This window comes from Sus scrofa, chromosome 1 (genome assembly GCF_054392235.1).
Source record: "Sus scrofa isolate SSC_HxYL_T2T_F1_AM1 chromosome 1, Sscrofa_HxYL_maternal_Yorkshire_Landrace_v2.0, whole genome shotgun sequence".
NCBI classification, from domain to species: Eukaryota; Metazoa; Chordata; class Mammalia; order Artiodactyla; family Suidae; genus Sus; species Sus scrofa.
This window is the reverse complement of record NC_139383.1, coordinates 84,165,446-84,192,416: the sequence shown is the minus strand read 5'-3', so window position 1 is coordinate 84,192,416 and position 26,971 is coordinate 84,165,446. Positions and strand designations below refer to the sequence as shown.

At 39.6% G+C, this 26,971-nt stretch overlaps 1 protein-coding gene across 3 annotated transcripts in view; it reads right to left on the bottom strand.

The window, feature by feature from the left end:
* The window catches only part of IBTK (inhibitor of Bruton tyrosine kinase), a 98,801-nt gene extending 77,901 nt beyond the window's left edge, over positions 1-20,900 (bottom strand). For 2 of the 3 annotated variants that reach the window (XM_005659413.4, XM_001924870.7), the window contains exons 1-4: positions 20,734-20,900; positions 9,880-10,574; positions 4,330-4,426; positions 3,076-3,200 (exon numbers count right to left, since the gene is read on the bottom strand). In XM_005659413.4, the coding sequence (XP_005659470.1) occupies positions 3,076-3,200; positions 4,330-4,426; positions 9,880-10,200 (543 nt within the window). In that variant the 5' untranslated portion in view covers positions 10,201-10,574; positions 20,734-20,900. Of the gene's footprint in view, positions 1-3,075; positions 3,201-4,329; positions 4,427-9,879; positions 11,302-12,314; positions 12,577-12,854; positions 12,887-20,733 lie in introns of those variants that run through there. The other variant, XM_084964275.1, reaches the window with a different exon arrangement.
* Positions 20,901-26,971: the final 6,071 nt, after the last annotated feature.

The following is a 26,971-nucleotide window of genomic DNA, read 5'->3' as shown; positions in this document are numbered from 1 at the left end:
GGCTTGAGTCACTGCTGGGGCATGGGTTAAATCCCTAGCCCAGGAACTTGCATATGCCTTGTGCGCAGTCGAAATAATTTTTAAAAATTAAAAAAAAGAAAGTGATAGGCTGAACCGCAAGCTCTATTTATATATATCCTTAAACCACTTGGCAAATTCTCTAAATACATGTGCCTACCATAATACAAAAAGTCATTATCTTATTTGGCTGTACCATAAATATCTGAAAAGTCTAAAATTAAAACCCAAAGTTGTATTCGTATTTGTAATACAAAGTTAAAATCTATAATGGAAAAATTATTTTATGAAATCAGAAATAATACATCTTGTTCAAGTCTATATTCAATATCAGAATGCCATTCTATTAATTTCTGACTTCTATTAAACAATCAATGCCAGAGTTTAAGATCTCCAACTTTAAAATCTCTGATTTTTTTTTTTTTTTTTTTTTTGGCTGCACTAACAGCCTGTGGAAGTTCTGGACCAGGGACCACAGCTGCAAACTGAGCCACTGCAGGGACAATGCCAGATCCTTAACCCACTGCACCACAACGGAGCTCCAAAACCTCTGAATTTTTTAAAGGAAGTACTGATCATGCTTTTCATGTTAATTCTTAGGAATATATTATGCATAATAATATCTGTCCCATGGCACTTAATTAATTTGGAACCATACTATAGAATCAGCCCCTTTTCAGTGACTAATGGAGCACTCTCGCTATAGAAGAGTTGTTCAGTAAATATTCCCATACACTTGCTTTCTTTTTTCTAACTAAAATTTACACTGCTTTCCTTCCTTTCCAATCCATCCATAGTGCTTTTATTCCAGCCCTTGTTTTGCAGTAAGTAAAATCCTTTATACTGTGAATTTCTCCACAAAGTACTCTCACTTCCTTACCTTAACCGAAATGTACCTTTCTCTTTGGGTATACTGATTCTTCCTTAACCCTACCAATGGAATATGCTCAATTCTCCTATAGCACATGTACCTTAGCATCAGAAGGTACAATCAGCCTATTTTCTTTTTTTTTTTTTTTTTTTTTTTTGTCTTTTTGTCTTTTGTTGTTGTTGCTATTTCTTGGGCCGCTCCCGTGGCATATGGAGTTCCCAGGCTAAGGGTTGAATCGGAGCTGTAGCCACCAGCCTACGCCAGAGCAACAGCAACTCGGGATCCGAGCCGCGTCTGCAACCTACACCACAGCTCACGGCAACGCCCGATCCTTAACCCGCCGAGCAAGGGCAGGGATCGAACCCGCAACCTCATGGTTCCTAATCGGATTCGTTAACCACTGCACCATGACGGGAACTCCCATAATCAGCCTATTTTCTAAAGCTAACATTATTCCTCCACTTTTGAGTAAAAATCTCTGCTTTTAAAAAAAATCTCAGCTCATGAAATATGACTACATCATGTACTAAGTTAGAAAAGGAAAACAGGTTATCTTTCTAAGTGCCCCAACTCTGATCAGTCATCAGTGGCTGCTGATGGATAGACGCTGAGGACCTGTTCAAGTTCAATTTAAAACAGAGAGGGGGAGGAAGAGGGACGGAGGAAGGGAGAGAACACACAAGAGAGCAAGAGTAAGCCCTCATTTATTAGCAATGTCCACCAAAGGATATGAACCACGTGCGGTCTTTCTCCAGCAGCCAGCCCTGCTCTAACAGCTTCCCTCGTGTTCATTAGAGACCGTGACACCAGGCTTGTAGCTCTTGGCCATCCCAAGTCTTCAGTATCCTACATTCCCTTCCAGTCCATGGAGATGGCCAACCAGAATCCTAGCTTGCATGACACCACTCTACTTTCTACTTCTCTAGTTACTCCTCATTCCCATTTGGGCTCCTGCTCTTGGCCTCTCAAATTTTAATATTCTGTAGAATTTAACTCTTCCATTTCTTTTTTAAACTGCTGTGATACATTAAGTGATAACTTTTGGTATGAAAAGCAGTGCCCTAAATATAGTGGCCACATAATTTGCCACCTAAATATTGGGGGGACCAAGAAGGGATGATATTAATAATTATATCAGGGAAAAAAAAAACACATGATGACCTCAATAGACATGTTCTGAGGTATACTCCTCAAAATTCAGAAACTAAGATCTATGGCTTATAAAATTAAATAAAGAATGTTTAGGAGCTGCAAAAATAGCACTTCAGAAAGTCAGGTTTTAAAATTTTGAGAGAATATCCAGACTATAACTGAAACGAAGCTGAAGAGGAAGAAATGCAGAGGCTAGAGATATAAATTATATACACACACGACACACACACCCAGCCTTGTAGACAAGATGAGTATGTCAAAAGTACCAAAATCCACGGAAGTAGAAGATATTATCCAAAACAACGACATGAGACCAAGACCAACCCTTCACAATTATCAGGTAATATTTTACAACTACTTATATGTAATAACTCAGGTCCACGTACCTCGAACTAGTAACACCAAGTTTCAACAACAAATTCATTTAAGAAACAATTTGAAGAAATTTAATTAAAAGGAAACAAAAACTAGAAAATCAACAGAAGCTCTATCTTCTTAAATTAAAATCTGTATAGTGGAGTTCCCGTTGTGGCGCAGTGGTTAACGAATCCGACTAGGAACCATGAGGTTGCAGGTTCGATCCCTGCCCCTGCTCAGTGGGTTAACGATCCGGCATTGCCGTGAGCTGTGGTGTAGGTTGCAGACGCGGCTCGGATCCCGCGTTGCTGTGGCTCTGGCATAGGCCAGTGGCTACAGCTCCAATTAGACCCCTAGCCTGGGAACCACCATATGCCACGGGAACGGCCCAAAGAAATAGCAAAAAGCCAAAAAAAAAAAAAAAAAAATCTGTATAGTGCCTTCTAATTTCTAAGCACTCCTTATACAAACATCTCACATAGTTATGAGATGTCTAAATATGGTTAGATCTAACAAAATCTAAAACAGAATTAGAGGAGTTCTGATCAGTTTCTTCATTCAAATATGTTATCATATCTTCAACAAAGTTAACAAAATCCAAATGAAAAGATGAGCTATCAAACGCAAAAGTTCTTTTTAATCTCTAAAAGTACTCATATATATATACTTCAATATACCTGCTTGATATAAACCCCACTCCTAGAGAAGAGATCCACCAACTCCGGATGATGTTTGCTATTCTGGCTTCCATGACCCAGGGTGAAATTTGTATTATCTCCCCAAGTGTAGACATCTGTAGGATCTAAAATAAAAACTGGGTTTTATATATACTCTTTTACATTTTAAAACAAGTATCAGTGTAGTTCAATTATATACTCCACTAATCAGTTTACCTCAAACATGACTCTTTACAAAAATTAATTTAACTACCGTATTTAAAAAGATACTACCAACACTCTAAATTTTGAATCTATAAAAATAAATAAATAAATAATGAATCTATTACTATATAATTCTAGGAACAGAAACCAGAAAATCTGAATTAGGCACAGGCCTGTCTCAATTTAAGCATTCTAACATTTGACCCTTGTTTCTTTAGCAGCTGAAGTTTAACTGACAAATGAGTAAAATGCCACCTGCCATATACCTCTAGCTTCCATGAATATGTGAACTGTTAAATATATACACGCACATATAAAGGTTCTAAATGAGGCAAACATGATATTAGTTACTATTTCTACAGAAACATTAACTTCTAATAGTTTGCTCTTAATAGATGTAAAACCACATTAGTGATTAGGGTAATACCCATTAAACTGGGATAAAACCTAATCACAGCTAATTATGATACAAATCTTCATTTTATTTTGGAAGGTTTATACGGTTCTATATGACTGTGACTTGCAATATAGTGTCCAAGGTAGAAATAAAAATGAAGAATGTGTCTTCACTTAGCTTGCTTACTAGTTAAATGCAAATTACAGACTGTTCTCATTTAAATCTCATCTCCTTTTCTGCCAATTTCAATTTCCAAAGCTCGCAGGGCAAAAAAAAATGGAGATATGAGTGCAACTAGAAGACAGTGGGTAAAAGAATCACTTCCTTTTTCCCTCTACATCAAATGCTGATGTTGCTTTCTCCGTGCACATTAATGATTTTTTCTATTGTAGTTACAATTCTAACTGCCTTTCTCCTTTTTAGGCTGTGTTTTTACACTTATAGACATAAATGTACACTGAAATTGAAAAGTGTAAAATAAATCAAAGTCTTCTAAAAGAAAACTAAAATTATCAACCAACATATACAAGAATAAAAGTCTTTGTAGATATCCACACACAAATCAATTTTCTTAGATATTTTAATAACAATAAAATTTCACTAAAATTTTCTAGGCTGGACCTTAACAGAATATATTTGTGGAATTTCCTTACCAGTATTTTTGAATACTACATGAGTTGGTCTATCCTTCATTAAAAGATCCAGAGCTGACAAGCCTTCTTTATCTTGAATATAAAGACTAACACCATGCTTAAAAAAAAAAAAAAAAAAAAAAAGGAAAAAATATAGGTGTGTATACAGAGAGAGATATGTATACATATATATTTATCATTTACCTACAACCAGTAATTCACTCACATTAAAAACTCAGGCATGGAGTTCCCATCGTGGCTCAGTGGTTAATGAACCCGAGTAGTAACCATGAGGCTGCGGTTCGATCCCTGGCCTCACTCAGTAGGTTAAGGATCCAGCGTTGCCATGAGCTGTGGTGTAGGTCGCAGACCCAGCTGGGATCCCACATTGCTGTGGCTGTGGTGTAGGGCAGCAGCTACAGCTCTAATTCAACCGCTAGTCTGGGAACTTCCATACGCCCCAAGTGGGGCACTAAAAAGACAAAAGACCAAAAAAAAACAAAAAAAAACAAAACAAAACCTCAGGCGTTTCCCCTGCAGCACAATGGAATCAATGGTATCGCTGTAGTGGCAGGGACTTGGGTTTGATCCCTAGCCTAGCACAGGGGGTTACAGATTCGGCATTGCTTCAACTGTGGACTTAAGTCGCAACTCCAGCTTGAACCGCTCTCTGGCCCAGGAGCTCCATACACCATGGGTCAGCCAAAAAAAATACCAGGTGATCGAGCCCATAAATACATTAAAAAATAAGCATTTAATAAGAATTATCACCTATGCTCATACATATTTTTTCTCACACAGAAAAAAACTAAAAGAAATTGAATATTCAATTCTTGGTGGAATAAGGAAAAACCAGAAAACGTGAAGAAATAAAATCAATAACCATTTATAATCAAAATGAACTAGATATTGAAAGTTCCACGGTAAGGCAGGGCTAGTTGCCTTGAAGGCTGTAGCTCTGGGTCTGTGTCTCCGTGTATGTACACACACACTTTTTTTCCTGTATTTAAAGAGCCAAACTCCACGTCCAATTAAGGGCTATAAACACTTCTATGAAATAGCAAACAATATTTATATTAGTATTTACTATGCATAATAGTATTTACTATATATAAATACGATGATCACCTATGCTCCATCTCTTTTTGCCTTGAATTCTATTATCCTTGTTATTGACATTAAGATAATTACATTCTTTCCCACTTGTGTATTAGGTATTTTTATGTTTTTCTACTTAAAATTTTATAGCAGTCTAACTTACAGTTAAATTGCATCTAAAAAAAAAATCTGCGAATGCATGTTTATACATGTTTTAAGGATGAATTCAGGGAGTTTGCTGGTGGCTTAGCAGTTAAGGACTCAGCATTGTCATTTCTGTGGCCTGGGTTACTGCTGCGGCTCAGGTTCCATCCCTAGCCCAGAAACTTTCACATGCCACAGGTGCAACCAAAAAGAAGAATTTAAAGTAATTTGTTGTTTTATATCTCCACAATTCAAATTCAAACATGAAATAGAACATTTTCTGTCCTACTTATTTATCCCTTCACCATTCTTACTGTCTTTTAAAATATAATGGGGGGGAGACAAAGAGGAATGTTCATATTACTGTTACTTCATTCGTTTTTTAAATATAAAACATAGACCTTTTAAAGAATAACTTTTAATATTTTCTGATAGTTTAATAAGGCATTCAACAATTATTTTGATTTCTATTTTAACTGGTTTGAGTCATCAACTGCTTTTCTACACACAGTTTACCTGGGTAGTTATGGGCCAAGGTAAACCATGAAGTTTTTAAACCCTAACATGCTGGAATACTGTTTGGGGTTACCTAAGAAACAAAATCTCCTCTTACCCTATAACAATGGATTTTAATAAATTGAAATCAATTCTAACTTCATTGTGTTCCAGATGGTTAATAATACTTGATTTCACAAGATCATCAATGAACAAAAAATTCTCAAGTCAGTGAGCTAACAAAATTCAGAAGTGATCTAGACCTTAACAATTTTATGTTGCCTACTACTTTTAAATTAGATACTATTACAAATTAGATACTATTAACAAGCCCATGTGGGAAGACCTGAGCTTAGCCTTTATAAGAGTAAGAAAGGCAGACTTTAGGGTAGAGCATTCCAAGCTATGAATCTAATGAATAGGATCCCAGAAGCTTAGATTCCTGGAGAGTTTATTTTAACAGTTTTATAAAATTTATATATAGTCCTAAACTTTATACATACCAAGTGAACCCTAGTAAGACTACATACTAAGTAGCCCTAACTGTATAAAGGACTAGGGACTTTTTTTTGCCCAAACAGTTTCTAATATGTTCATCTTTAAAGATAGTAGGACCAGTGTGTAGTTTACTCCATTTAAAAGATCAACTAGGAGTTCCTTTATGGTGCAGCAGATTAAGGATCCAGCATTGTCACTACAGTGGCTCAGGTTGCTACCGTGGCATGGGTTTGATCCCTGGCCCAGGAACTTCCATACACCATGGGCACAGCCAAAAAAGTAAAGATCAACCCTTTACAAATCCCCAAAATAGTAGGTAAATTCATTAGTTTATTAAACAGCATCTAACTATAACAAAAAACAAACAAGAAAAGAATTCTGTCTTGTTAATTACAATATCCCTAGCACTTGGATCACTGCCATCAGGCACTCAAAAAATTTTTCTTTTTTTCTTTTCTTGTCTTTTCTAGGGCCAAAGCCACAGCATATGGAGATTCCCAGGCTAGGGGTAGAATTGGAGCTGCAGCCGCCAGCCTACACCAGAGCCACAGCAACGCAGGATCCAAGCCATGTCTGTGACCTACACCACAGCTTCACGGCAATGCCAGATCCTTAACCCATTGAGCGAGGCCAGGGATCGAACCCGAAACCTCGTAGTTCCTAGTCAGACTCGTTAACCATTGAGCCACGATGAGAACTCCTCAAAATTTTCATTCCAAATATTTTACAAATAGTATATCATTTAATCCACACAATCTTATGATTCAGTTCTTCTATTTACCAGTGGGGAAAATTAAAGCAAGTTCTTCCAGATTAGTAATGTAAGTAAACAAACAATATTAAGGAACAATAGTACAGTGTTAACAGCTTTATCAGTACCCTACAAACATAAACATGCATCCTGTCACGGAATCAAGGAGGCAATGAAAAACTGCATAGGAATGCTGTTTCTACTGTGGCTTTTGGTGGACAAGTTTCTGCTAAGGTTTTTTCATCACTGGCAACTGGGAATTGATAGCATGGGTGTCAATTTATTGTACAATTTATTTTGGCACTGAAATTTAAAATTTCATATCTATAAACTATTTATCAAATGCAATTCATTTAAAATGTGTTTTTCTGTATGGCTCTTCCTGCCAATCTATAACACCTTAAGTGTTTCAGCTGTCCCCAGAAGTGGAACTGACATAAACACCCCATCACTGCAGCCCTTCAGAATAAAGGAATGTTAAAAGGCCAAAGGAAAGAAGTTTGTGCTAAACAAATACAGTTACATCACAACAATATGTGGATACCAAATGGATGAAAGAGGTTTTTGCAGGAATATTTTATCAATAGAATATGTCCATGTCAGAAGTCTACCATTGATCAGAAGGTCTCTGATGATAAGTCAAGCCAAGGGCAAAGGTGGCCCAAGGCATAACCTGGCTTTTCTGAGCTACAGCAGTGATGATGACTGGGGATTTCTAAAGGGAAATGAAACTGAAAAGGAGGAAGGTCCCAACTTCAGACCAGACCCTATTTCAAACTGAAGCCACAAATCCCAAGACCTGAATGGCAATCCTAGGACAGGAGAAAACTCAAGGACACACCCACCCTTGAAAGAATTGGCAGTCATCCAATTTTCCAGCAGAAATTGATGGGAAAGGGTAAAGGCAGAGCTGATAGATGCTTTAACTCTTACTAACCTAACTTTCCCTATAAAAGAGATTACAACAAGGGAATTAAACAGATGCCCAAAGGTTTTAGATATAAAAGGAATTAACAGTACTATTAATAAACTTAAGTTTTTTTCTCCCACAGAAACTCCCAGGGGAAAAGGAAATAAGGAAAGTGCTACTATTATTCTCTTTTTACAGATAAAACTGAGGTTTAAGATTTAGTAACTTGTCCAAGATGACTCAGTAAGTAATAGACCTGGATAGTTTAGTTGCAAAAAGGATATTTTGCCATTAATACATGTTGAAAATAATTTTGATCAGTAAATGTTACTACATAAAAACCACTAGGTAAACTTTTAAGTCAAAATAGCTATCAAAAATTAAGACACTGAAGATAGTGCTCTAATGCCCTAATTTGACCACAAGTTTCTTGAGGACAGGAACTGCTTTGTTCTCTGGGTCCTCTACAAACATAACAAAATGCCTATACAAAAGAAAATTGTTCATTTTAAAACTCATGACTTCTGATAGATTTTAATTTGCATTCATTAGCGAAATGACATCAGGGGATACTTCAAAACACTTCGTATTTTTTGGCTAAACAGTAGAACAAAACCTAGATTTAATCTACTTGATGGGAAATTTCAAAATAAATTAGGTTGATTCTAATTTTTAATATATAAAAACTATCCTAGGAGTTCCCATTGTGGCTCAGCGGTAACAAATCTGACTAAAATCCATGAGGATGCAGGTTTGATCTCTGGTCTTGCTCAGTGGGTTAAGGATCCGGTATTGCCATGAGCTGTGGTGTAGTTAGCAGATGCAGCTCAGATGTGGCATTGCTGTGGCTGTGGTGTAGGCCAGTGGCTACATCTCTGATTTGACCCCTAGCCTGGGAACCTCCATATGCTGTGGGACAGGTCCTTAAAAAAAAAAAAAAAAACTATCCTAGTCAAACAAGAAATAAAGGCACTATTCAAAACACAGTCCCCAAGTGATTTCAATAACTGCTGCCCTTTTGAAGTAGATAATAATATAAATAAAAGGAAACCGTATCTCTTAAAAATATTAAAAGATACACAGTACTGAGTAAATGACAAAATGTCCAGGCTTTACTTCAAAATAACAGAGAAGGGAAAAAGTCAGTAGAGACATATATAACATAAAACTGGCCAACAGTTTATCAATATACTGCAAATTTGGTATATGCTTAAAATTTTACATCACAAAAGGTTTAAATTAGAAAGATATATGAAGAGTTCCCATTGTGGCTCAGCAGAAATGAACTCAACTAGTATCCATTAGGATGCAGGTTCAATCCCTAACCTCACACAGTAGGTAAAGTATCCAGCATTGCCATGAGTTGCAGTGTAGGTCGCAGACGTGGCTCAGATCCTGTGTTGAGTGGCATAAGCTGGCAGCTGCAGCTCCAATTCAACCCCTAGCCTGGGAACTTCCATATGCCTCAGGAGCAGCCCTCAAATACACACATACATACATTTATAAACAAAAAGATATACGAGGTGTGAATTCTATCTTAAGAAGAGTTACAATAAAAGAGACATCAAAAACAATTGATAAGAACAAATTCAAATCTCTTTTGGAAATTGGAGCATATGAAAAAGATTAAGAAAACATATACCAGACCAAAGAGTTTTAATTAAATGACACTTACCTTCAAGAGAGACCAAACACAATCAATATGCCCGTAAAAAATGCTTCTATGCAAAGCTGTCCATCCTGACTCCTTATCTTTCACCAGTGGATCCACTCCTTTCTCAATGAGCCAATCTAATACTCCTTTCTTTCCGCAGGAGGAAACAAGGTGGAGGGCGTTTCTGCCAAAGGCATCCTTGATAGTTGCAGCATTGTAACAGTAACTAGAGAGAAAAGCCTTAATCTGGTTTTCACTCCCCTTGGTTACCACAGAAAGGATGTCCAAAGCATGCTTCAGGGATCGACACTTTGATGTGCAGTCTGGGATGGAAGAATTCATCCTAATTGCTTTATACAGTTTACTGCTTCAGAATAGTCAGATAATTTAAAAAAATCCAAAAGCCAGGACACAAAGGTGCTATTCAGAGAGATGTATAGAGAATAAATGGCCTGTTTAGTATTATAATTTAAACCCTTGTGGTAACAGTATAAAACTATATAGAATTGTTACAATTTATTTGGCACTTCAGTCAGAAAATTATAAATAGCTCTATAAAGTTTATATCAAATACAAGTTATTTAGTTAAAAAAAAAAAAAAAGCTTTCCACAGTTTATAAATTACTCCTGGAGTCAAGCACCAAGGGGGAGTGGGGAGGGGAACTCCCCCTCCACACTGACTGATCCTTTCAAATATCCATAATTGCAAGGGTGACCTAGAAGAGAAGAAAGAAAGAGTAAAAATTCAAAATCTATCTCTTATTCTCCTCAAATACTTTATAATACAAGTACCTCTTTAATTTCCTATAAACTTAATGCCCCAATTTCCTACTTAAAAAACAAACAAACAAAAAAAGAATCTATCAACTTTTCACTGATAGAAGAAATTTTCACATAGTGAGACATGGGGAAGTCACTTCAGCTTATACAAACTTGGCTTGAATTTTATGCTAACTACAGCAGCCTATTTCATGACCTATGAACATACACTGTAGATCTGCTTTAATCATTAAAGAAGAGTGTGGCTCATCATTCAGGTATACAAAGGTTAAGTTCAAACCCACTACAGAAGTCCACCGACAGTGCATACTGAGGGAAATTTAGGATGGGAAAAACAGGATGAAGCTCCTAAGTAGTTAAAAAGAAGACCAGATTCTTGCACCTTCCCATATATAGAATAAGACTAAAATCATTAACTCAAGGTATCAGTTCTTTGTGATTAACAGTAATCATTTACCAACATATATGCTTGACTATATATATTTCCCAATCAAAATAATTCATACATACTGTCTCCTCCCCTACCTCCGCAGAATAGTTCCCTCAAAGCTACTGAGAGGCTGGTTCCTGGACTCTTGTCCTATTTGACTGGAATAAAACCCTCTTCTGTTCTTACTTTTCTTTTTTTTAGGGCCACACCCACGGTATATGGAAATTTCCAGGCTAGGGGTCGAATCGGCGCTGCAGCTGCCGACATACGCCACAGCCACAGCAATGCCAGAGCTGAGCCACAAGTCTGCGACCTACCCCACAGCTTGCAGCAATGCTGGATCCTTAACCCACTGAGCAAGGCCAGGGATTGAACCTGAATACACATGGATTCTAGGAGGGTTCGTTATCACTGAGCCACAATGGGAACTCCCTTCCATTCTTATTATAGATTACTGGTTATTTGCATTAATATCACTTTCACAACTATAATATTCTGTATCTACATCAGTCAATCTCACCTTTTTTCCAGTGTTATGTTGAAGGTTAACCTCTGTGTCTAAAGAGTCCACCTCTTTTCTTTCAGATCATCATTCCTTCTCTTCCGCATTTTTTACACTCAACTAGTTATGCCTCTACAAGCTATAAACATTCTTAAATTTACGATTTTTTTGGACTACCATTCAAAATCTTCACTCCTTAAAACTACATAATCATCATCACCATCACCTCCACCTTCACCACCACAATAACCAAGGCTCTCTTCATTAGTTTTTACTAAGTGCCAAGCTCTGGGCTAACACTGTTCTCTCTGCCTGGAAGGTCCTTCATCACAGGAGATGATAATCAAACAACAGGTATCAAGAGAACTGGTTAACTCGCTAGAAAAAAATAGCTTTAAATACTTACTTTATATCTTACACCAATATAAATTCCAAGACGAACATAAGAAATGACACTATAAAAGCACCAGATGAAAACCAGAGACCCTTTTTTTACATATAATCTTAAAGCACAAAAGGCCTTTCTTGGAGTTCCCGTTGTGGCACAGTGGTTAGTGAATCCGACTAGGAACCATGAGGTTGCGGGTTCGATCCCTGGCCTTGCTCAGTGGGTTAACGATCCGGCGTTGCCATAAGCTGTGGTGTAGGTCACAGACATGGCTCGGATCCTGCGTTGCTATGGCTTTGGCGTAGGCTGGCAGCTACAGCTCCGATTAGACCCCTAGCCTGGGAACCTCCATATGCCATGGGAGCGGTCCAAGAAATGGCAAAAAGACCAAAAAAAAAAAAAAAGCCTTTCTAAATATGATCTGAGGAGTTCCTATTGTAGCTCATCGGTAACAAACCCTACCAGGATCCATGAGGGTGTGGGTTCGATCCCTGGCCCCGTTTAGTGAATCAAGGATCCAGCGCTGCCGTGAGCTGTGGTGAGGGTCACAGACACGGGTCGAATCTGGCGTTGCTGTGGCTGTGGCACAGGCCAGCAGCTGCAACTCTAATTCGACCCCTAGCCTAGGAACTTCCATATGCCATGAGGGTGTGGCCCTAAAAAGACAAAAACAAAAAAAACAAAACAAAACAAAGATCAGAAATCCAAAAGTTATAAAAGATCAATGAATCGGTTTAAAATATACATAAGAAATGTCAAAGATAAAAAAGGAGAAAAACTGTCCTTAAAAGAAATGCAAAAACTACAACAAGACACCATTTTTTATCTATTAGAATGGCAAAGATCAAAAAGATTGATATTACTATGTATTGATGAAGCTGTGGAAAAATAGAAACCCTATTCCATTGTTGGTGAGTGTAAATTAGTACATCCTTTATGGACAGCAATTTAGTAATAAGTACCAAAATGTAAAATGCACATTGCTTCTGATTGAAGCAATTTTACTCCTAGGAATTTATCATGTAAAAATACATCCATGTGCAAATGACATAAGCACAAATATATTCATTGCATCTATCACTGTATGGAAAAAAAAATAAACAGTTAAGAGATGATTACATATGATCATGCAACAGATTATTCATGTATCAAAAAGAATAAAGTAGCTATATATTTCCTACAATGAAATAATCTGGAAAATGTACTATAAAATGTCATATCCATAATGTCTAGATTTTAAAGCTTTTATAGCAGAAATTCTATGTAAATTCTCTTCTCCAAGCTATCAAATTATCCTAAATACTAAGTTCCCCCAAAGAATTTTTTTTGTTTTGTTTTTAAAATACAGCCGGCTCTCCACATTTGCAAGTTCCACACTTATGAATTCAGTCAAGCTCAAGTAAAAATATTAAAAAATTCCAGAAAGTCCCAAAAAGAAAAACTTGAATTTGCCCCATGCTGGCCAACTATTTACAAAACATTCACAATTATAGTTGACCCTTGAACAACACACTGACCCTCTTACAGCCAGCCAGCTTTTCCCAATTCATGGTTCCACATCTGTAGTTTCAACCAAAGGCACATCTTGTAGTACTACAGTACACATTTATTGACAAAAAAACCAAGCATAAGTGGACCCATCACTTAAAACCCAAGTTGTTCAAGGTTCAACCATATTTACATAGCACTGACACTGTATTAGGTATCACAAGTAATTCAGAAATAATTTAAAGTATGCTGCAGGATGTATGTGGATTATATGCAAATGCTATGTCATTTTATACAAAGGACTCTGAGCATCTGTGGATTTTGTTATCTGCTGGGGTCCTGGAATTAATGCCCTATTGATACCAAGAGACAACTCTATTTACTCAATGACAGAAAAACAGTTATAAGAATAATATTTAGTGGGACATAAGTAAGTTTATATGCACAAGAAAAACTATTCTCATTTCCCCATCTGGAAATGAGCATAGAACTAGATGACTCCTAATCCTTTCTAGCTCCAGCTCTGTTTCTACTAGACTATATGTTTTATAATTTGATAGAATCCTTATAAAAATCAGCTCCACCTTATCTGAACCAAAAATCAGCAAAAAGTATGTGGTAGTTGACATAAAGAAAAAAGTACCAAAGTCGCAAGTAGTTAAAATGTTAAATTGGAAAACATGATATATGGCAAAATAGTCAAAGGTAGTTAATTACATTGCTTCGAGGCTCTAAAATTTTGCCATCTTTGTTTTTTCAGTATCTTCCTAATACCTGAAAGGAATCACTTACATAAATCATTCAAAGCCTACAAAAAGAATTAAGGTACAATAGAAAAGAATTCCCTAATTTGTTACTATACATAATTTAAACACTTAAAATGTAAAAAAAGTATTAAATATAAAAGTAATACCATACTATAATACATGAAGAAAGAAGAATAGAGTACTATGAACATAAATACGGAAGTGACTAAGAGCTAGCAGTTCTTAGAGTCCTACATATTTGGATTCAAACACAGCAATGCTGTTACCAATTACACAACTCTAAAAATTACATAAGCTAAATAAGCCCTCATTTCTTCATCTGAAAATAGAGACAATGCCACCAAACCTCATGGGATTACTGTAGTGATAAATGAAACTGCTTAGCATGGTGCCTGGCACCAAAATATATTCAACAAACAGCAGCTTTTATTACTATCACTTCTTCAGTAAAAAGTTAACAAATTTTAATCCTGAAGTTCAAGTCTGGGCTTCAGTGTCTCTGCTACCTGGTTTCTATGCATTCTACTCCAATGAAATCATTAACATAAGGTTACTATTGACCTCCAAATTGCCAAATACTTTTGGATAATATTACTTTATAGTCCATTCTCCTAAGAAATCTATAAAAGAATACTAAAAGCATAAGAACCACTGAAGCATTAAAGCAAGGGATCTCTTTCCTACCACTTCTTCCAAAGGCATTCCCCTTCCTCTAACCTTCAAATGCTGGGCTTCTCTCGGTGTTCTATCTTCAGTCTCCTTTTCCTCTCCATTTCATATTCTCTCTGGATAACTTCAATCTCTTCATGTTAACTTTATTCAACCTACATACTCATAATCCCCCAATCTGTCTTCATGTATACTCTTCATGTATCTCCTAAATTTCTGGCCTATATTTCCAATGCCTAGTGTCAGTCTTATTTATGCTTTCAACAAGTGCTTACTGAAGGCCGAGAAAGCAAATGAAATAATTATTAAGCATGTGGTATTTTACACGGTATGATATTATTCATCACAGAGGTTAAGTAAGCAAATAACGCCACCAGTAAAAGAGGAGTTGAAATTCAAACACTGATCTAGTTAACAGTAAAGTCCAAGCTATTTCTACAACATTATGCTGCCTCTTCAGTGTATCAATAGGTCATAAGGTACTGGGAATACAAAAATAAACAGAACTTAAATATTTTAGATAATAAAGCAAAGATTCATGGATAATATTTGAGTAAAAAATATAGCTCATTTAACAATCATACTAAGCGAATGAAATATATTATCTATTATACTGTCTCTACCATCAATGGGTCACAGCTTGGTAGAGAATAACTTTTTTTTTGGCCAGGCCCATGTGGAAGTTCCCAGGCCAGCATCTAAATCCGCACTGCAGGATTGGCAACACCAGATCCCTTCCCCGCTGTACCACAGGGGCACTTCCAAGAATGGTTTTTATTTAACCACTAAAAATATATCATGCCACAGGTGTGGCCAAAAATAAACAAATATTTTTAAAAATACATCATGATTATAAACCTATGGTAAAGATATAACAAGTGGCCTACAGGAATGGGGAGCTGACAAGAGGGACAGAGGCAAGATTTCCCAAAGGAGACTTAAAACGAGTACATGTTTGCCTGATAAATTCAGGGTGGGTTGGCATCTGAGGCAGAAAGAACAGTAAATGTAAAAGCACTAAAATCATCTTGGTCCATTCTGAAAATTCCATGTAATTCAGAAGACAGCAATGTGTAAGGCCTAAAATACATATAAGGATGAACTAGATTACACAGTTTTATGTGCCTATCTTTAAGGATAAATAAAGTGAGTGATTCAGAAACATGTTTAGGACCTTGAATTGACAGTACATGGTGATAACTCCTAGGTTTGCGGTTTGATTACAGATAGGGCAGCAAGGAAGAAGAGTAAGGGTTATAAATACTTTGGAAATCAGAAAAATAAACAAAGGAACAAAGAAATTAAAGGCGAAGATTTCTATTATGTACGTGATGACAGGAAGGGTTGACGAGAAATTGAGTTGAGAAGTACAGATAGTTGCAGGCCACTGTTTAACCTTGAGGAATGGTCCACCACAAAGGTGCCAACCACTAGAGGCCGAGCCCTCGACAAATGCTCACAATCCTATTCATCCATGGCTGACTTCAGTTATCATCCTAAAAAACAAGACTGCTATTCTCTGACACAGCCAAAGCCAAAATCAACCAATATCTATATTTCATGTGTTAAAAGCCTTGTGACTTCAAGAAGAGGATGTCAGTTAGACCTGGGAACGATGTAGCATATGAAGTTCAGACTCAATGAATTCAGAATGCTGGGCTAGTAACTCAGGTACACAACTAATAAATGACCCTGGGCACACAATCATAATTGCCTAAGCTTCAATTCTCACATTTGTAAAATGGGAATAACAACTATTTATCTTCTGAGTTGTTCTGAAAAGTAAAGGAAACAATTCATTCATGAAAGCACCCAAAAAATGTCACATAGGAAAAAGGTACATATATGTGTGTGTCTGTGTGTGTGTGTGCACAAGAAAATAGCATAACTGTATTAGAATCCTTTCTACTTGGAAAGCTTTTTTACCCAAACCTTTACAAGGCTGCCAATCTGCCCATGGCTTAAAACCATCCATCTACCACCTTGTGAGCTTTCACATGGACAAACATGGTGCTTTACATAAATTAACTAATTTAATCTTCCTTCTAGCCTATATTGCCCTATATATATTATTACTCTCAGTTTACAATAAGGAAATTGATGTGAAAGTTTAAGTAGCCTACCCAATATCACAGACAGAAAGTCCTCTAGATTCCACATATTCTACTCTACCCAAATTGCACTCTCAAAATGCAGTTAGGAAATCTTTAATGAGAAGAATAGTGTAACAGAATTAAAAAAAAAAAATTACTCTTATTTGTAGTCATAAAATTTGAATTCCTGCTACCTAAAACTTAAGTCAAATGGTTTAATCTCTCTAGTCCTCAATTTCTTCATCTGCAAAATGATGATAACACGCCTTGTAAGGAGGTACCTTGCCTCCTTAAGGGAGGGAAGCAGAGAGAATGCCATGCTTACGTTTCTCACAAAATAAAATATTCAAAATTCAATAAGCAGTTTTTTAAAAAAGAGCTCTCTAAAACCAAAGTATCTTCCCTATAAGCTTGTATCTATATTAAAATAACTGTTACAAAGCTACAAATTACAATGACTCATAATTGAAGAATTTTCAAGATTTTATATCCCTCTGCAAGCCCTGAAAAGAGTTCACATAGTTTTAAAACATCAAGACTTACTACTTCAGGAAATTAATAATTCAGCTTTATCAATATTGTATTTCATTCTAAAGTTTTTTTCAAATAATCTCTGGGAACAAAAGAAACTCCAATATTTTATTAGTGCAAAACTCAGTTTCACAACTAATAACTTCCCTAAATTTTAGGGGGGAAAGAATTATTGTCCTATTCATGACAGTAAACTAACTTTGACATCATTTATAATAATTAACCAAGTAATGGTGAGCTCCTTATGTAATTCGGTCTATAGAAGCGTATCATTCTAAAGCACAGAGAGTTAAAAACATAACAAGTTCCTTACTCAAAATTTAGCATACTGAAAGATCTGGATATAAGTTTTTCATCTTTTTTTTTTCCTTTTTAGGGCCAAACCTGCAGCACATGGAAGTTTCTAGGCCAAGGATCGAACCCACAAGGATACTAGTTGGGTTCTTAACCCAGTGAGCCACAACAGGAACTCCTTAGTCTTTTTTTAAAATAATGGACGAGCCATGTATTTAATTCCTTGAAGTAACCTACTTTTAATTCCTTGAAGTAAAATTTGCTTTGCTTTGACTAAAGTTTCTGCAAGTATCTGTACCCTCTATAATTCTTTTTAGAAAACAGCTCTTTCTGCCCTTATCTACCCTATACCAGTTTCTAAAAACCAATAAAAAAAAATCAAGAATTCAAAATTGAAAGAAGAGGAGTTCCCATCGTGGCTCAGTGGTTAATGAATCCGACTAGGAACCATGAAGTTTCGGGTTCAATCCCTGGCCTTGCTCAGTGGGTTAAGGATCTAGTGTTGCCGTGAGCTGTGGTGTAGATTGCAGATGTGGCTTGGATCCCACGTTGCTGTGGCTCTGGCGTAGGCCAGTGGCTACAGCTCCGGTTCGACCTCTAGCCTGGGAACCTCTATATGCCATGGGAGCGACCCAAGAAATGGCAAAAAAGACAAAAAGAAAGAAAAAAAAAAAAATAGAAGAATTCCCACTGTGGCTCAGCAGGCTAAGGACCCGATGTCTCTAAAGATGCAGGTTCAATTCCTGCTTCAAGTCAGTGTTAAGGATCCAGCATTGCCATGGCTATTGCACAGGATTCAGCTTCAGCTCTGATTAAGCCCTCACCCGGTGAACTTGCATATGCCACAGATGTGGCTGTTAAAAAAAGAAAGAAAGAAAGAAAGAAAGAGAAACAGTACAAAGATGAAGGAGCTATGGAAGGATGTGAATTTGCACATCATGGGCATATAAACTCTACCACTCACAAGAGTCACATTCTTTCAGTATTTCTGATAAATTTTGATTTTCTACTAAAAATAGAATTGCCATATGATCCAGCAATCCACCTCCGGGGTATATATCCAGACAAAACTCTATCTCAAAAAGATACATGTGCCCCAGTGTTCACAAGCAGCACTATTTACAATAGCTAAAATAGGAAAACAACCTAAATGTCCACCAACAGATGAGTGGATTAAAAAAATGTGGTACATATACACAATGGAATACTACCCAACCATAAAAAGAACAAAATAATGCCATTTGCAGCAACAGGGATGGTCCTAGAGATTATCATGCTAAGTAAGTCAGAAAGAGAAAGGCAAACACCTTATTATATTATTTATCTATGGAATCTAAAACATGACACAAATGAACCTATCTATGAAACAGAAGCAAATTTACTGACACAGAAAACAAACTAGTGGTTGCCACAGGGGAAAATAGGTGGGGGAGGAATGGAGTGGGAGTTTGGGGTTAGGAGATGCAAACTACCGCATATAGAATGGATAAACTACAAGGCTCTACTATACAGCACACAGGGAACTATATTCAACATCCTGTAATAAACCATATGGAAAAGAATATCACAACATTGTAAGTCAACTATACTTTAATAAAATTAAAATGTTAACTTCATCGATTTAAGAATTTTTTTTCCAAGAAAAAACTATTTTAAAAAAGAATGTTGTGGAGTTCCCTGGTGGTGCAGCAGATTAGGATCTGGCATTGTTGCTACTGTGGATCGGGTCTGATCTCTGGCCTGTGAACTTCCATATGTCACAGTGGAGGCAAAAGAAAGAAGAAAAAAAAAAAAAATGCTGGGAAATCCCTAGTGCTTTCACAGCTGCCGCAGGGTTCAATCCCTGGGCTGGGAACTGAGATCCCATATCAAGGCCCTGCACGCTGCAGCCAAAAACCAAAAAACAAAAAAAAAAGCGTGAGAGTGTATGTGTATATAACTGAATCATTTTGCTGCGCAGCAAAAATTAACACATTGTAAATCAACTACACTTCAAAAAAACTGTTTTTCAAATTTCAATTTTCAAACACACTCTGCTTCCAGGCATGAGGGGGAAAAAAAAGTGCTACTACATCGGTCTCTGCTTCCTGAAAAATAACCTGTCTGGTCAACAGACTTTAAGTTTTTTTTAACTACGTTGGAGATCAGAAGTCACAGAAGTCCTGGGTTACTTATTTCACTGCTGAACTAAAACGTTTTAGAAATAAAGCAACATGATATCAGAAAAGGCCTCTATCGGGGAGTTCCCGCTGAGGCGCAATGAGATCAAGAGCATCCTGGGAGCCCCGAGACTCAGGTTGGATCGCTTGCCTGGCGCAGTGGGCTAAAGATCTGGCGTTGCTGCACCTCAGGCTTAGGTCGTGACTGTGGCTCGGATCTGATTCCTGGCCCAGGAATTCCATACGCTGCGGGGCGGCCAAAAAAGAAAAAGGCCTCTCCCCTGTCCACCCCACGCCCCCCAAAAAACACACGGGTCCCTTTTCACAGACAACTGTAGATTCAGGCTGAACTTCATCGTTAGTATCCCCACAGTGACTAAAACTTCAGTGACGCCACGAAAGAGATAAGGGACAGGGGCGCCTGGAGGAATGGCTTAAAACTCAAGGCTCGAGGGAAAGTGACACGAGACAACTATCAAAACCCAGCACCTCTACGTCGATGGAGGGCGTGGCAGGCAGGACAGCAACGTAGCACGTCGCCTGCACAGACCATTCATTAGCTCCAGGAGGCGGCCTGAGGGCGGCTGCCGGGACCAGGCCACTCGACTGGCCCCGCGCCAATGCGCGGGCAGCCGGGCAGCCTGTGCGTCCCCGCCCCGCGGCCCACTCGCACCCTCAGGGAAGCTAGAATACCGTCCCGACGCCACCCTGCTCCGGGGAGGCCACCGCCCCTGCCGGCTCCACGGGGTCGCACCGTGCCATGCAGTCCCTCACCAGTCGCTAGATGAAAATACGCCGGTGTTCTCCGCGGGGTGGGCACACGGCCGCGCAGGGACTCATCCTCAGTGAAGGCAGCAGAAGAAACCGAAGGGCGCCAGTGGAGGCCCGTTCCCCAGGCCCGGGTCAGTTCCGGAGGCGGCTGCAGCTACAGCCGCGACTACAGGCGCGCGGAAGGGGGGCAAGGAGGGACGGGCCGGCGCGGGCGGGACCCAGGAATAAGACCGGCGCTGATTGGTTGACTGTCGTGTATGCCTCTTGCGGATTGGCTGGAGTCTGTCCAGAATGCTTCGCGTGGCAGCCCTAAGCTCTGGCCTTTCCCTGGCCGCGTGAAGGAACTTGACCCCGCCGGCCTTGGGGCAACCAGCGCTAGCCGGGGGCGGGGCAGGCCTCAGCCGGGGACACTCGGCCGACCGGGGCGGTGGGAAAGGTGACGGCCCTTTCGGGGGTCAGCCGTCGCCCAAGAGGAAACGTCGCTCCCCCGCAGCAGGAGATTTGGAACTCAGGATAAACCTGGGTTTAGAAACAGTATGGGACACCTGGCTAGATGTCTCGGGCATCGGAATGCCTTGGCCACGCCGCAGAAGTCAAAGGCGTTGTTGGCATGTTGCACCTATGAGAGTGCCCTCCCGTTGCCCTGACTCTGGGGTCACAGGAAAGCCAAAGGCGTTGTCTTGCAGAGACTCAGCCTCGCCCCTCACCGGCCGCTCCTACACCCGCATTATATTGGGGTCACTCCCTGGGTCAGGAGGCGTCACTGCCTCCTTAGATCACTGCTGTGGGACCAGACCAGGGTCATACCACTCACCAGATCACTGCACTCAGTCCTCACCCCAAGCTCTTGCACTATGCTTTTTCCCCTTTAACTCTGCATCCAAGGGCCATTTTAAAAATGGAGTGAAAATAATTAGGGAGGAAAGCAAGTAGCCGATAATCGATACTAGGATAGGGAAAGGGAAACATCCTGCAGAGTAGGCCTGATTCAGTAAATATTTGTTCAGGGAGGGCTAGTGTGACTCAGAACAAACAACGCTAGGAGTCAAGACACAGCTGTGCAGTTCTGCCACGTGTAGATTATACAAGCCACTTAGTCCCTCTCATCTGTAAAACGACAGACTTGAACTAGATGTCTTCTTAAAGGCCCATTCGGCTTTACTTTTTTTGGAGCCTACCTTATGGAATCCCCAAAGCCACGCACCTCCCTAGTGAAGGGAATAGGAAAATAACTAGCTCTCCCGCCGCCCTTCCCAAAACCTTGTTCTGTCTCTTTGCCCCTTCTAGGTGCCTGACGTCCTTTTTTGACATGTAACAAAAACCAGTTTGTAATGTAAAAATCGGCTGGTTTTGAAAATAAGCTATGTATGATGACCTTTATAATCATGGAGAAGCTAGGAATGGCAAGTAAAGCCCATAATGTAAATAAATGCATTGACCTAAATTCAAATCTTTTAAATCTTTTGTTTGTCGCTGGGCAAGTTCTCTTTTTTTTTTTTTTTTTTTGGAGGGGGGAGGGGGCAGTGGGCTGGGGTCAAGCCCACAGCAGGTGGAAGTTCCAAGGCCAGGAAATGAACATCCTTAGAGCAGTGACAACCCTGGATTCTTAGCCTGGGAACTCCTAGTTGGCTTTTTTGAAGCCTCAGTTTCCTCAACTGTAAAATAGAAGCAATAATGCATTTTAGGGTTGTGAAAACATAACTATGTACAGATATATCCCACTTAACAGAGTGTCTAGCACACAATAACACTTCATAAGTGGTAGATCATACTTTTTATAAGTAAGAAGTATTTCCTTAGCAACAGAATTATTCCAAGCATTCATTGATTTTGTGGTAAGCACTAGGGATCCAAAAGTGAACAAAACACAAACTTGATAATCACACATGTAAAAATAGTTTGCAACCCTTACAAAAACTGCAAATAATGCTATGATAAATTTAACTTTGCAAAGAAGTGACACTTGAACTGAGACTAGAATATTGGGTAGGAGATAACCAGATGCAATAGATTGCAAGCCATATGGGATTGCTCTCCATTTCCCTGGAAAATTGTCCTCAAAGATACTGATAATTTCTAGGACAGAATATTGCAATGATTAGGCAACAGTACAGATGAAATACAATTAAATGAAAACTGCATTGCAGATGTGGTTAGTGAAAGAAGAGATCAAAATCAACCATTTAAAAAAATTTGTTGTGTTTACCCATAGAAGGAAAGATAGAAATATACCAAAAACAATGATTGTCTCTGTGTGGTTATGAGTGATTCTTGATTTCTATCATTTTGAATTGTCATTTTTACTTGTAGTAGTTGAGTTACTTGATTAATTTTTAAAAATCAAAGTTTAGGAGTTCCTGTTGTGGCTTAGCAGTAACAAAGCCTGCTAGTATCCATAAGGACATGGGCTCCATCTCTGGCCTCACTCAGTGGGTTAAGGATCCAGCTTTGCTCTGAACTGTGGTATAGGTCACAGACATGGCTCGGACCTGGTGTTGCTGTGGCTGCATTGCAGGCCAGCAGCTGTAGCTCCAATTAGATGCCTAGCCTGGGAACTTCTATTTGCCATGGGTGCAGCCCCCAAAAGACAAAAAATAAAATAGTAAAATAAAATAAAATACCAATGTGGAAAGAAAGAAGTCTAAAGATGGCTTTAGAAGAGGGCAGTGATTTAGAGGAGAAAGAGGAGAATAATCCAGGCGTCAAGAATGGAGTTTGAGATGAGGCCAGGATAGAGTGCTGCAGAAATGACTGAGCCACATCATTTGCAGTAAACTCCCTAAATGCCATTTTTCCAAAATAAATTAATATCCTTCATAATCAAAATGTATTGACTTTAACAACCATTGAAGGTGTTAATAATTCAGCCTGTCTCTGTGGTGGTGCCTGTTCGATCCCCTGCCCGTCACATTGTGTTAAGGGATCCAGCATTGCTGAAGCTGTTACATAGGTCGAAGCTCCAGCTTGATTCTGATCCTGGGTCCATGAACTTCTATATGCCTCAGATGCTGCTTAAAAAGAGAAAAAATAAAAGAGAGAGAGAAAGATAGAGAACATCAGAGCTTGTACGGTCGCAGTGGATCAAAACCCAAACCTGTTCAGGTTCTGCAAGAATGATTATCACCACGGGAAGAATAGCAGCACATTTGGCCTGCAAATGACTTATTGTTTGGCCATATTCTCTTTTATTCTAAACCATCTTCCACTTTCCGAATCTAAACACATGGCTGGAGGCAGCTTTCTTTCTCTCTTTCTTTTTTTTTTTTTTGTCCATGCCCATATCATGGGGAAGTTCCTTGGCCAGGGATCAGACCCAAGCCAGAGCAGTGACCCATGCCAAAGCAGTGACAATGCTGCTGTGCCACAGGAGAGCACCTAGGAGCAGTTTTCTGACACACATCTCAGCTTTGCCCTTAGGGAAGGTCACACTGAGCCCTCTGCTTCAAGCATGAAGATCCCAGAGGCACCGATATGCCCTCACATCGGCTCAGGTTAGCTCAGATTAGGTGAGGAGTCAAGGGTATTGTGACTGACAACTTTTTAGAGGTCTGTGGTTGAAGCAGGGTGACAATGTTTTCTCAAACGAAGATGGGGCAGAGCAGACAAAACAATAGACAACTAAAGGGTGTTTCCACACCATTAGTTCCAGGGGATAGGGCCCCCGCTGCACTCCTCCTAGGTAATGACTTCCCTGCAAATTCTCACTTAGAAGAGTCCACCTCCTCATAGATTTGTGACGCCTTCCCTGATGACTTTTTTTAACAGTTACCTCCTCCTCTCTATAGTTTATTCATATTACTGTTTCACCCTGTGTTGGTTCTAGATTTATTAGTTTTACATGAGGGTGCAGTAAAAGTAAGTGTTCCTTTTTTTTTTTTTTTTTGTCTTTTTGCCATTTCTTGGGCCGCACCTGCGGCATATGGTGGTTCCCAGGCTAGGGGTCTAATCGGAGCTGTAACTGCCAGCCTACTCCAGAGCCTCAGCAACGCGGCATCCAAGCCGAGTCTGCAACCTACACCACAGCTCACGGCAAACGCTGGATAGTCAACCCACTGAGCAAGGGCAGGGATCGAACCCTCAACCTCATGGTTCCTAGTCGGATTCATTAACCACTGCGCTACGACGGGAACTACTTTTTTTTTTTTTTTGCTTTTGCTTTTTAGGGCCACATCCACAGCATATAGAAGTTCCCAGGCTAGGGGTCGAATTGGAACTCTAGCTGCCAGCCACAGCCACAGCCATGCCAGATCCGAGCCGCATCTGCAACCTATACCACAGCTCACGGCAATGCCGGATCCTTAACCCACTGAGCGAGGCCAGGGATCGATCCCATATCCTCATGGATCCTAGTCGGGTTCATTAACCACTGAGCCATGGCAGGAAAGCAAACGTTCTGAAGGCAAACGTCCTACATGTAAAAATTTACTCCTATTCTTACTAGCTGTAAAACCTAAGGCAAGTTATATAACTCCTCGAGGCCTCAGTCCCCTTATTTCTAATACGGGATTAACAGTTTAGGAACTTGGAGTTCCTGACATGGTGGAGTGGAAATGAATCCAACTAGGAACCATGAGGTTGTGGGTTCGATCCCTGGCCTCCATCAGTGGGTTAAGGATCCGGCGTTGCTGTGAGCTGTGGTATAGGTTGCAGATGCGGCTCAGATCCCACATTGCTATGAGCTGTGGTGTAGGCCGGCGGCTACAGCTCCATTTAGACCCCTAGCCTGGGAACCTCCATATGTCATGGGTGCGGCCCCAAAAAGACAAAAACAACAACAACAACAAACAGTTTAGGAACTGCCTTCCTAAATGTCTTATTAAGTTTAACAATTTAATATATGTAGAACACTTAGTACTGCGGTTTACACCTAATAAAAGTTGACATACCTGAACTGTTCTGGATAGAAATGTTTGCATGAGTTTGAGGGGTGGGATTGGGAGACAGGAAGAATGACCCACAAGATGGCAGTGTTTGAATATAACTTCAGAAATGTATAAGCTTGAAAGAAGACTCCGCCAATAAATCTAAAAACGCAAGGCAAATACTGGAGGAATTCAAGACAAATTCAAAGCCTACATGAGACAAACAAAAATTGTGAGAAATCAAACCTATGAATTTGGCAAGCTTAGCACACTTTTCCAATCAGAACAAACTCCCCTTCACTCTGAAAGTTTGTAGTGTTCTTTTCGCAGCTCATCTTACTTAGAATTTCTTGTATCCTGGAGTTCCCATCGTGGCGCAGTGGTTAACGAATCCGACTAGGAACCATGAGGTTGCGGGTTCGATCCCTGCCCTTGCTCAGTGGGTTAACGATCCGGCGTTGCCGTGAGCTGTGGTGTAGGTTGCAGACGCGGCTCGGATCGGCTCGGATCCCGAGTTGCTGAGGCTCTGGCGTAGGCCGGTGGCTACAGCTCCGATTCAACCCCTAGCCTGGGAACCTCCATATGCCGCGGGAGCGGCCCAAGAAATAGCAACAACAAAAAAGACAAAAAAAAAAAAAAAAAAAAAGAATTTCTTGTATCCTTTCTTTACCTAACTTCACTATTAAATCAGGCTGTTATCAGCACTGCTTCCCTAAGAAAAAGAGGAGGGAGCAGATGGGGATGTCGGGGGAGGGGGAGAAGCACATTTTATGTTCTTTGTTTGTTTGTTTGTTTGTTTTGTCCTTTTTAGGGCTGCACCCAAGGCATATGGAAGTTCCCAGGCCAGGGGTTGAATGGGAGCTATAGCTGCTGGCCTACACCACAGCCACAGCATCACCAGATCTGAGCTGCATCTGTGATCTACACCACAGCTCATGGCAATGCCGAATCCTTGGCCCACTGAGCGAGGCCAGGAATTGAACCCACGTCCTTATGGATTCTAGTTAGGTTCGGCACCACTGAGCCATGATGGGAACTCCAAAGCACATTTGATTTTAAATGCCAATGGCAGACTAGAGGAGTGCCTGCTGTGGCACAGGGGTTTGGAGGTGTCTCTGGAGCACTGGGATGCAGGTTCTATCCCCAGAACGGTGGTTTAAGGATTCAACATTGCCACAGCTGTGGCTCAGATCAGATCCCGGGCCCAGGAATTACATATGCTGTAGGGTGGCCAGAAAAGGGGGGAAAAATTAAAATAAATAAATAAATAAATAAATAAAATGGCAAACTAGACACATACTACAGCCTTCTCTACATGCCACAAATCCCTAGACTTGGTGGACAAGACATCTTGAAAATTGATATTTAAAATTCATAAA